The 11778-nt window shown below is 53.3% G+C and overlaps 1 protein-coding gene across 1 annotated transcript; it reads right to left on the reverse strand.

Annotated features, from left to right (window-relative positions):
• Positions 1-4453: 4453 nt before the first annotated feature.
• On the reverse strand, positions 4454-11370 carry TBX22 (T-box transcription factor 22). The gene is made up of 8 exons (XM_087748134.1): positions 11081-11370; positions 10863-10986; positions 10488-10589; positions 10116-10290; positions 9781-9945; positions 9563-9627; positions 9396-9481; positions 4454-6663 (listed from the first exon to the last, which is right to left on the reverse strand). Exons 1-8 carry the CDS (start codon positions 11214-11216, stop codon positions 6053-6055), a joined length of 1464 nt encoding a protein of 487 aa, XP_087604260.1. The 5' UTR covers positions 11217-11370; the 3' UTR covers positions 4454-6052.
• Between the last annotated feature and the right edge of the window lie 408 nt (positions 11371-11778).

The following is an 11778-nucleotide window of genomic DNA, read 5'->3' on the forward strand; positions in this document are numbered from 1 at the left end:
ACGGGGAGGTTTTGCCTTCGAGCGGTTCTGCAGCCTTGGGGCACGCAGGAGCTTTCCCAGCCGGCAGCCTTCCCTCCTCGCGCTCCATCATCTGACACTAGTTCTTAGTTTTAACACTGTACTACCATACTATGAACAGCTTAGCACTTGAAATGTTGCTCTGTATCTGGATTTATGCTTTTTGTGGGTTTGGTTTTTTTTTTTTTTTGTAAGATTAAAACAGCAGTCTGCAGGGAGGGTGTCACGGTGCCGGTTAGGGATAAACGAGTCCAGCCTCCGGGATAGCTCCATTTTGTCCTGGTATCAAAGACACCCATGAAACACAATCCCACCCCCAAAATTTACCAAACTGCCTTAAATACACAGGGCTTTTTTTTGCAGTGCATTTAGCATCCCATCAAAAGCAGAATCTCCAAGGCATTTAAAGTAACGTATGATGGAAAGCGGTGGTTAGAACCACCGAGTGCTTGGGGCGAGGCGGGCACAGCCAGGGCAGCACACAACCGTGCAAACAGGCATCACCATCCTTCCCACGGCGATGCCGACTGGGGTTCAATATCGTGTGTTTGAAACCTTCCTGGCTAGTGCAACAGCAGCGAGCATCTTCTCCCAAACCTGAATTTAAAAAAGGATATTTCTGCTGGTTTCAGGCTGCAGGTCTGTGGCAAAGGGATGCAGCAGCTCACTCCGACAGACCAGCAGCCGGAGCAGAAGGCAGCATCCATCCCCAAAGCATCATCTGAGCATAGCAAGAGTAACTCCAAGCAACCATGCAAGTCCATTAGTCTTTTCTGTCTTTTGGAGTCGAGGCCCCATTTTATTTGCAGGCCTGACTGGAAGCAGATGGACCTGTCAGGGCTGGCTCGGGCAGGTGAGCCCAACGGGGCGGACGAGCTGCTAAGTGCTCCCAGCTGCTGGGCAGGGCCCGGAGGAAATTGTTGGAGCTGGGACCCAGCTCAGAGATGAGATCTGGAGTCAGCGCCAAGAAGGCAAAAGTGAATTTCTCCAAAAAGCCGGTCTCTCGAAACCAGAAAGAGTGAGGCTTTTAAAAGAAGAGAAGATATTTGAAAGCCTCTTTAGTGCATCTAATATATCTTCAGACTTCAGAGGGCTAGAAACCATCCTAAGCCCCTGCCCCCATCTCTGGTTTTGTTCAGGACCTGCCTCCTTAGACAGCCAATATTACTTTTCTTGGGGGTTCTCCCTTATCGCTGGTGTTTTCCTCTCCAGAAAGGTCTTGAATTTTACTTGCTGGTTTGTGTCATTTGATTTATAGGCTCAAGGGGTCCTTCGCAAAACCTGGACTACTTCTTGTACTTAATTGCTACAATAAACTTAAAACTTGGTGCTTTAGGATAAGCAATCTGGGAGGAAATTGTTTGATGTATGGAAGCAGACAGTAGGTCCTTCTTGTGAATGTCACCGAAGGGACACAGAGGAGAAGTGGGTTTATAAATAACTATAAAATTCAGAAACTACACGAGCTCGGTGAGAGCAGAGCTCGATTAAGCAGGAACAGCTTGCAGCACAGTACTCAACATCTGCAAAAGTCCTTGCAGCCAGTATAATTCCCAACAGCCTGGATTGCTGGGCCCGGGCTCTCCGACACCGGCTTTAACTCCACAGGGGCCAGGAGGCTGCGATTTGCAGCCACAGCCGAGCGCAGAAAGGGGTGCCCAGAGCCTGCGTCCTAAAATGCAAACCAACAGGTGAAAGAAAAGGTGATAAACAAGTCGCAAGTTTTATTCATATTGCAAGGAAGGTGTTTTTTCCTTTCCGTTTCAAAATTACTTTATCAAAAGTAGCTCTTTACGGTTTAAAAGCTGCTTTTTCCAGCGCTCCGTGGCTGCAGCAGGGGCTGAGCACAGAGGCTGCTGAGCCGGCATGGATGGGGCTGCTGCGGTGGCCGGGCGATGCCGTGGCCGCCTGCCGTGGCTCTGGTGCCGCCGAGTGACATGGCGAGAACGGCGAAAGCGCGAGACACATTCAGTGGGCAAAGGCCAAGGAACGAGCCATCGCTTGCGGCACGGCGCAGTGCGGCTCCAGCCATGACGTGCTCGTAGCACGGCCCCGGGAGGAGGCGGGGGACGCATCCCCCGCGCCCGGGACCCAAAACGCGTCCAGGGGCCGGAGAGCCGCCGCGGTGCTGGCGATTTTAAAATCGTGCCTTCAGCCGCTGTCCCTCTTATTTAGCTCTCAGAGCCATGGTTTAAAAGAGTCACTGCATAGTTTGTGTATTCTGGGAGACGGGCACACGAAACCAAGAAGAAAGAACACGTAAATATTATGGAGCCATCTGTTTCCAATAGTGTGTGTTTACATATTAATGTGCAATACAAATTTGTAAACATGAGCATTTGAAACTTTTGTAGGAACCGATACCGGCCTTTTCCCTTTCTGCAGCTTTATTGGAACCGCATGTCCCCCGGCCCCAGCCACACATGTACGGCGCTTTAATACTGGCTGCATTTCAAATCTGCTGGGTGCTTATTTGTTCTGGTCTGTCTTGCTACCCACTTCTCATTTGTTTTGCATAATTGTGATACAAATTATCATCTAATTACAGACCAAACCTCAGAACATCAAACGTAAACCAAGGCACTTCGATCAGAAAAAGCTCCCTCTACACGTTCGGCTTCTCCAATAGCTGTATTAAATTTGGGTGAAACTGGGTAGTAAACTGCACTGTGATTTCAGAACATTATCGCTGGGTTTTTTTGTCTCCTTGGTTTTGAAATCAGCCTGCCGGTGTCCGAGCACCGGGCCCGTCCCACGTCCCAGTGTCGAGGACGGCCGTGGTACCCGTGGTACGGCCGGTTTTATTTGCCGGGTGCTATAAAAGGGATCAGATATTCCCAAATAACTTCAAACTCCTCTTGAGAAAGGTCAAATGACTAACAGCTAAGATTGTTCGGCAAGTTTAATCTTGAAAAAAAGACGTTGATTATTTTCTCCTTGGTCCCAGTCAAAAATAGCACCATAATACTGGCTTTATGTCTGTATTCACCCACTAAGTCTGAAGAACTGTGAAGTTTTGCCACCGCCGCAAGTTTCCAACTAATGTTAACGGGAGGAAGCACACAGCGGCAGGTAACACATTTGTGTTTACAGGTGCATGGTCCCGCTTGAAATATTGCCCTCAAGTCCCCTAGTTTCTCATTTAATAATTAATGATTTATTATACTGACTTACTCTCTCGAGTCCTGCCACTCGCCTCTCCCCCGCAGCCGTTCTACAAAGCCCTCCTAGAAAGCAGCGTGCAGGTTGCCCCCTGCTTTGGGCACAGTTGTTCTCCTAGAAGCAGAACCATTTAGGCTCTAGCGTGAGCGATTCGGCTGAATTACCATTGCGGGCATGGAAAATACTCCCATGCCGGGACAGTCGGGGAGCCTTGGCCGGGTCTGAGGTGACCCCGGGGCGTCAGGATAGAGAGCTACGACTGCCTGAAAATACTGATTTGTTTCGTGAAGAACCACCAGTATCTTTTTTTATTTGTTACAGTGATATTTGAAAGGAGAAATCAGGAGATAAAGGCAAAGGAAACAGAAAATAACCTCAGATCGCCCCGATCTGAGAGCGTCCCTCGTGCCGTGCCGACCTCTCATGCGGAGCTGGTTGGTGTTTGCACGCCCGCCTCACGCACGCTGACGAGCACTGCGCCCTCCCCGGCGCTCGGTGCCAGCACCCAAGGGCCACGGGTGCCCGCGCCGCCGCGTCCCTTGCAGGGGCCAGGCTCCGGCCGTGTTTTCCCCGTGGCTGTGATCGGGGAGGGGGGCAAAAACCGGGCTCCTACAGTGCCAGGCTCATCGAAACCCAACCCAAACCCACTGGAACTAGCTGAGCGATGGCTGCTGGAGCGTGGCACCCTACGCTGCTTTGTGGTTTCGTACCGAAAGGCACAGAATAAAAAAGCAGCTCTGGGAAGCCCCGTGCCCAGTTGCAAACCCTCCGAGGTAGGTCCCGACAAAGAGAGCATTTGCTCAGCTGTAGTAGAATTTATCTGATCCAAATTTAAATATCTATCGCTGTAAAATAGTCTGTACTGAAAATATCTATTCTACTCATTAGCAGTCACGTTTTTAACTAGACAGACACTGATCTGTTGGAGCACCAGCTCACGGCCAGCAACTCTGGAATATCTTATGCAACCGCAAATATTTGGAAAATTGGAAGTTACCCATTGCATCCACCCACGAATCCGTGCCTTCCAGCTCCCCAAAAGTATAACCACATGTGGGGGCCGGTACCAGGGCACGCAGCCCACGGGATTCGGCCCGGGGAGCGGAGACCTGCAGCGCTTTGCAGAGCCCCTCCAGTGCCTGCAGCCACCACCAACGATGAGGGGTGGCTTGGAAATAAGGACTCCCCGATGAAAAAAAGTTTCTTTTTTTTTTTTTTTTAATAAAAATAGTGAGATAAACTGCTAAGAAACAGCACGAGAAAGCAGGTTTGTTCATTTTTACAGTTGTACAGACTGTTTCGCAAAGCAAGCGCAGCCCACTGTTTCATACTGGTATCGCTGGGGGCTCTGTGAACACTCAAAGCAGATATAAATTAAGGAAACCAATGCTGGTTGATTTTTAGCAAAGTCTCATGAAAGTAAAAGTGTGAGTTTTTGTTATTTTAACAGCTTTTGATATTGCTCGTTCTGTTCTTAATTTACTGTCTGTTACGGATGAAAATAAAACCAAAACTCTGATACCAATTTTAATTCTTAAACCTGCGCTTAATCCCTATATAGTGCTGTGTTATGTTTGTAAATACAGAATTCTCTTATCTTAATCCCAAAATGCTGCCGGTCCCAGTCAAGCATTATTTTCAAATCTCTGTCATATATCAAGTAATAAAATTGGCTTCAGGTAGGGACTGAGCATTGATCAAATAAAGAATAAAATCTGTGCCCCAATTTATTGCGAGTTATATTGTGCCCTTGGGAGCTAGAGATTATTTACAGGAGTAACAAGAATATCCACAGGTTATAATAAAACAAACAGGGCTTTTGGAAGGAATTGAAAATCTGATGTGTCGGGGCCCGTAGAGTTGTAACTCCGGAAAGGCTCTGCGTTCTCCACGGGACGGAGCCAGGAGCATCCCTGCCCCTTCCCTGGGACACAGGCTGGCGGATGCGATCCCAGGTGGATCTTCTGTGTCCCCCCGGGGCCGAATGTGCCAGGGCGGAGGAGCATCCCGCAGGGCTGCCGGAGGTGTTTCACCCCACACAGCTCGCTCAGATGTATCTCCCAGGTCTCCCAGCGTGGATCTGGCTGCCGTGGGGGAGATGCGTGACCCCCGTCCCCCGTTCCTTCCCACCACCGCCTCTCGGAGACCTCCAGAAGCAGGAGCACGGAGAGGAGGGCTCTTGGGGCACCCCCGCATCAGGGTCCTCTCTCTCATTCCCACAAGGCAGCAACACATCCGTCTTTTATCCCAGCTTTCTTTACCTCAGCAGCAGACACTTGAATTTACATCCCCACCCTGATAACTGAGTCGCCTGGGTCCCAGAGCAACAAGGCACTTTCACGGCATTAGTTAGGACCCATGAAAGCCAGGGGAACTCGAGAACATGCTCGAGCCCTTGGCCGAACACGGCTCCTTGGCTGACTCAAGGTCTCAGAGAGTCCCTTTGGAATGAGTGGAAAAACTCAAGTAGGGTGAGCCGAAGCTCGCTAGGGCTTGGAGCTAACTAAAGGCAAGCTAGCCAGAGAGCCTCAGGAAAACATATTTGTAGAAATGTATACGGCTACGTTCCCACTTCCGAGTGCAAATATTAAAAAGGCGACTGTACAGTCTGCTCTTAACCTACAACCATGACATAAATATCACCAAAAGGTATCACCTTGCTGTGGACCGTCTCCGACCCCCCAGGCTCCCAGGCCCTCCACCCTCCCAACAACACGACATGTTTGCCCACAAAAAAAAAGGTTAAAAATGCCTCGACATACCGCTCCTGTACCATGCAGTATTTCATAGTCAATAACTAGCAAGCCCTTGGGTATGAAGGAAGGAAAGGCTCGCTTTACATATCAATGCTTAGAAATATCATATAATTCCACTAAAGGCAGTGGTTAATTGTCGGGTGCCAGTTAGAATGACTGCATCTGCCGTCTCTCAAAGAAGCCGGAACGCTGTCACTCACTTTGAAATGGCTTGCTGCATTCATCAGTCTGGATGGCACGGAGAAGTTATAACCGTACAAGCCATATGGAGGATGTAAAGAACAATTAAGTGCTTCCCGAGCAATGGGACTTGATGGGAAAATGTTTCCAGATGCATGTAATCCGTACAGCATTTGACTGGCAGAATTGGGTACTTGTAGACATTGCCCGTTTAAGTCTTCAGCTTTAGCATTTTTCAGACTGGTCATGCCGAGGGAAGATAGCTTTGGCATATCCACCATGAAGTGGGGTACGAGATGCGGGTTGGTGCCTCCCAGTTTTTCGTGGCTTGGAAGGATGAGAGACTGTTGTCTTAGGAAGCTCGTAGGACAAATCTTGTAGTAGAGGGGCAGGTTGAGGTTGTGTAGGTAGGTCTCGGGGCACGACACGCCGATGTTGCTCGCTGACAAGTGAAACGTAGGAGGCGAACACGATGGAGAGAGCAGGGGGTTGAGAGGAGAGGGCGTCCCGCCGCTGGAGGCCACCGGCGAAGAACTGGAGCTCCCACCTGAAAACGAAAAGAGAAACGGTCCAGGCTGGGCTAGCTGATGTTCACAGCCAAGGAGCCCTTGGAGGACTCCTGCTCCCGCTCCGCATCTCCCTGTTGCCGGTGTCCGTCCAAGCACAAACCTGCTCCAAAAATCGGCTCCTGGAAAATGGGAAGATCTGTCCATAAATTATTTGTTGTTGTCAAAGCACAATATTCGGCAGTCCCATTCGTTTGACCGGGACGCCTATGAAGCTCAGCTCCACACATACCTGCCGGGTCCCTGCCTCGCTGTATGACCGACACCTTCTCCTGTTATACATACACCCTTGCTATTTTAGGTTCCCTATTTTTTGTGCAATTACGGGCAGCTTTTTCTCCTTGTGCATAAGAACAAAAAAAAGTATTCAGCCTGGCGGGGAATTTTTTTGTACCTTCCTGCTCACAGGAATTGCCTAATTTTACTTGGCTTCCCATGCAATTTGAAACATATACTTGAATGCTATAGGTGTCTCCAGAAACTTTAAATGCACGTGTCATTTTAACATTCTACTTTCTGAAATGAATCAATGAACGCTTTCATAATTTGGTAGAAAAGCAACACGGGCTTGCTTCACACGTGTATAGCATCGCCGGTCAGCACCGGCTCGCCGCTCCTCCGCAGCAGCACGGAGAGCAAAAGCGGAGAGGCGTGGGAACGGGGCTGCGGAGCGGCCGGCCCGCTGCCGAACACATGCCGGTTTCATCTCACGCCATTTAAGAGCCGTACGTCTCCGCTGCACGTTCGTTACCACGTTCTTCTGGAGGTTCTCCCCCCCTCTTATTTTCATTCTTACCAAAGTCACTGGAAAAGGAAGGGAGGGAACGTGAATCCATTTTTGCTCTGTGTTTTTCTCTGTTTACGTTTAATTCCAAGTGATTTACTGTCTGGATGTGATCTGGTCAGACTCGAGTGCAATCAGCAACCCAGCATCACCTGGATAACCAAGCTACTGTAACAAACCTTAAAAAAACCACACAGATTTTGGACGTGGTGCAAATTAATTTTGCAAGCTCCCAGCAAAGAGAGTATCTGCAGGTTGGGTAACGCGCAGGCGGCACCCGTTGGCGATAATCCGGGGATGTTTTACGGCTCGGAGGTCTCGCCCTTCCCCGCTGATGTCAGCGCCTGCTTCAGCACCGCCATCGGCAGGAGCGGACGAGGGCAGGATGCGGTCCTCTCCCGAGGGCCCGGTCCTGACGCCCGCCCCGGACTCGGGGACTGTTGGTCATGCAAAGGGGTGCGATTGAGCCGATATTTGGGGGTGCGAGGCAGCGGACGAAGGCCGATGCAGCCGGCTGTGGCAGAGCAAACGAGCGTTAGTATTTCCTTCGCGGGATCCCAAGGAATAATAGCACACGGGTTTGGGAACAGGGAGCACAGCGGGGAGGACAGGGCAGCTCAAAGAGCAGATTCTTTCTGCCGTTTCTGTTAGGCTTAAAAATCCCAAGTTTATGGCCAATTCTTTCTTCAACCTATTTTTCATGCTTTCTTTTAATTTAGCTTCTGGTTTTAGGGCTTCACTATTTCTATTTCTCAGCTTTTCTACAGCAGTACAGTTATTACTATTAGTGGAAATGGAGATTTTGTTATATTTACATCAGTCTGGGACATGAACCCTGAAGACAAATACCAATTACATTAAGACTAGTAAAAGAATCCCAGGAAGCCCCAAGATTTTAGCATCCGTACAAGAATCACTGCAATTGCTGGTCTCATTCCCCACCACAGCCCATCCAGCTCCTCCTCGGTGCCACATCGCAGCCTGCAAAACGGGTTCAAAAGGGGCTTTTTGCACAAGGTCTTTTCTAAATTAAAACAAACAAACAAAAAAAGCAGTTCTCTTTACAACCCGGTAAACCTCTTAATTTCTTCAGAGTCTGATTTTGTTACGTCTCCGCATTTCTACGCCTGTACAGCAGGAATTTTTGCTGGTTTTTGCAGTGTTTCCCTGCAGAGAGAGGAATGATTTGGCGTGCCCCAATACTCTGAAGGGTTCCTAACAGAAACGAGAGTTAAACCGGCGACTTTAGCCCCAAACTGGAGCGCTCCAGCGTGCAAATGCTCGGTTAGCTTTTTCCTTCGGCGCTATGAAGAATCAGTTTGCAAACACCGGTTCCAAAAGCTGTTTTTCTGGAAAAGGGCTGTAAGAGCCCGATGTCCGCCCGTTTTCCCTGAAAAACTTTTCCCTCTTCCCTGCATTTCTGAGGAGTTAACGGACGGCGGGACTGCTGCATCCTAAATAAGAGATAATTTTTTTCTCTGTTTCATAAGGCATTCGTTCGCCCAGAAGAGGCAGGCTGCAGAAGCCTGATCGTTATTATCACGTTTCTAGCTAATATTCTCAAACGGGTTGGAAACAATTAGGGTAACAGGACCGAAACCACAACAGCCCGCCTCTGATCAGCCCCCTGCATGCCCGGAGAAGTTTTTTCCGTGCCCCTGACCCCGCCGGCAGCTCGGCAGCCGGCCCCTCCCGGGGCGAGCTCTGCTCCTCACATCGACTTTAACAGGAGTTTTTTTGCCGAAAACACCTGGAATTGCCTTCCCAAAACGTTACTTTGGCCGGCGGTTCGCTTTCTGGACCCACCTCCTTACCTTAAGGGGTTAAGACCCCCGCGGAGCCCCCCGGGGGTGCGGCCGCGGCGCAGCCCCGAGGCCGCGGGGAGAGGCGGCGGCGGGCGGGGGAAGGCAGCGAAGGGGACTGACTTACCCTGGCTGTCTGCGCCGAAAGCCTTGAAGTCCAGGGCGAGGGGGGGCCGCCACGGGTAGGTCTCCAGGAGCCCGTCCAGGACCCCCCTGCGGGGCGAGACCCGGCTGAGCGCGGCGGCGGGGGCGGCGGGCGCGGCGGGGCGGCGGCGGGGCGGCCCCGGCCCTTACCTGTTCCTCCCGGGATCCCGAAAACCTTTGGCGAAGGGATTCCTGTCGATCTTCAGCTTCGTGATCTGGGGGGGGGGGGGGGGAGGGGGGGGGGGGGGGTGGGAGCGAGAGAGGCCGTTGGGGCGCCGGACCGGCCCCCGGTACCGTCGGGGCTCTCCAGGCCCCCGGCCCCCGGTACCGTCGGGGCTCTCCAGGCCCCCCCGGCCGGTCCCCGGTACCTGCTGGTTTTGGTAGGCCGTCACGGTGGTGAACTCGGTCTCCTGGAAGGAGAAGGTCTGCACCCCCTCGGCCGGCAGCGACTGGATCTGCGCTAGGTCGAAGCGAGAATCCTGGGCGATAACGTGGACGCGGGGCTTGTACTTGTGCATGGACTGCAGGATGATCTGTGCGGGGGGAGAGGCAGGCTGAGCCCCCCAGGGCCAGAGGGGCACGAGGAAAACCCGATGCAAGACACGGGTGGGACCCAGCCCCCAGCCCCGGGCCGAAGGGACCGGCCCGCCGCCGCGGCCCCCGGGGGCGGCGCTGCCCCCCGGCGGGGCTGCCCCACACCTACGTGCCCCTTGTCGTCCATCTCGTTGTTGGTGAGCTTCACCCGGTCGAAACTGATGATTTGCCTCATCCAGGTCTCCCCCGAGCAGGGGGAGTCGGGGTGGATGTAGAGCCGCGGGGTGATGCAGGAGTGGTCCGTGTTCCCCGCCACCATCCACTGCGAGCTGTGGTAGACGTACCTGGCCGGGCCGGGCCGCCGTCAGGCGCCGGGAGCCCTTCCCCGCCTGCCCGCCCGCACCTATAGCCTCTATAGGTGCCTGCCAGCCCGGCAGCCCCCCCCACGCACCCCCGTGTCCCATCGGCGCGGTAAATGCGGGTGGGGCTGAGCGGCCCGCGGGCCGCAAACGCTCCGGGGGTGCCCCCCCCCCCGCCGTACCTGTATCTTTTGGAGTCCACCGGGACGACGTCGATGGCGATGTAGTACTGCTGCAGCGGCTCCAGCCCCTTCACCTTCACCCGGACCGAGGGGAACATCCTCCTGCGGGCAGAGGGGAAGGGCCTGAGCGAGAGCTGCCGGTTCAAACGGCGAAAGCGGGTCGGGAAAAAACTAAGCGGGCGGGGGGGGGGGAAATGGGTTTTTTCTCAAACTCAACAAAAATAGCAAAAAAAAACGCAAAGAAAAATACCCCAACCCAGCCAAAAAAAAAAAAAAAAAAAAAAAAAAGGAAAAACCACAACGAAAAAGAGACAAAGAAAAGAAAGAGGGAGGGGGCGGAGGAGGGACGGGAGCGGGCGGCCGGGCAGCCGGTACCTGCCGGCCTTGGTGATGATCATCTCGGTGCCGATCTCATGGAACCTCCTCCAGAGCTCGGAGCCCTGCAGCTCCACCTGCACCCCGGCCTCCCGGCTCTCGGCACCGGCCTGGGGCCGCTTTTCTGCGGGGAAGAGAAAGCGGAGGGGGCGGCTCGGGAGGCTGCCGGGGCCGGGGGGGGTCGGGCCCTCGCCCCGGGGGTCCCCGCCGGTACCGACCCGCCTCCGGGGCTCTGCGGCTCTGCCTGCAGCCGGCCCCGCTCTCCTCGTCGCCACCGTCCGGCACCTTCCTCTTGGCCGAGCGTCCCACCAGGGCTTCCACCGAGAAGGCGTGAGCCCGGGAGCTGAGCGCCATCCCCCCCGGGCCGGGGGTCCCCCCGGGCGGCAGCGGGCCTCAGGCGGGCGGCGGCGGCTCCATCCCGGCCGGTACCCGGCGAGCCTCGGCCGGCCGCCGCCCGGCTCCCGTCGGGGGGCAGCGGGCACGGCGAGATCCTCTTGCATCCAACTGAGTCAATAGACGGCTGCAGCCTCCACTGTTTGTTTTGGAAACTGGTGGGAGCATAAGAAACATTGAGTGACATTTCATGGGAGTAACGGGGGGGGAGAGGGGGAGGGAGGGGAGAGCGGGCGGTGGCGGGGAAGAGCGGGGGAAGAGGAGCCAGCCCCGTCTAGGATCAATAAAAGAGTTACTGTTCTCCATTAAATTGTAAAACTCAAAGAAATTTGACATAATTGCACACTAGGGGCCACTTTTCCAACAAAAGTGCAAATAACGTTTAACCAGAACCAGCGCAAAAAGGAAAAAAAAAATAGGAAAAAGAAAGAGGAAAAAGGAAAAAAATCGAAGGGAATAAAGGAACGGGAGAGCCGCGGCGGTGCTGGGCCGGGGGCGGCGGGGCCCGGGGCTGCCCCGCCGG

The sequence above is a fragment of the Nipponia nippon genome, unplaced genomic scaffold (genome assembly GCF_047370975.1).
Source record: "Nipponia nippon isolate SJK-2023a ecotype South Korea unplaced genomic scaffold, ASM4737097v1 scaffold_12, whole genome shotgun sequence".
Classification (NCBI taxonomy): domain Eukaryota; kingdom Metazoa; phylum Chordata; class Aves; order Pelecaniformes; family Threskiornithidae; genus Nipponia; species Nipponia nippon.

What these genes read in the sequence shown, in the direction of transcription:
- TBX22 (XM_087748134.1), bottom strand. Translation starts at nt 11,216, where the DNA reads ATGGCGCTCAGCTCCCGGGCTCACGCCTTCTCGGTGGAAGCCCTGGTG. An exon ending in AGATGGACGACAAGGGGCAC is followed by an intron (nt 9,946 to 10,115) that starts GTAGGTGTGGGG and finishes CCCCCCGCACAG; the next exon opens with ATCATCCTGCAGTCCATGCA. An exon ending in TTTCGGCGCAGACAGCCAGG is followed by an intron (nt 6,664 to 9,395) that starts GTAAGTCAGTCC and finishes TTTCGTTTTCAG; the next exon opens with GTGGGAGCTCCAGTTCTTCG.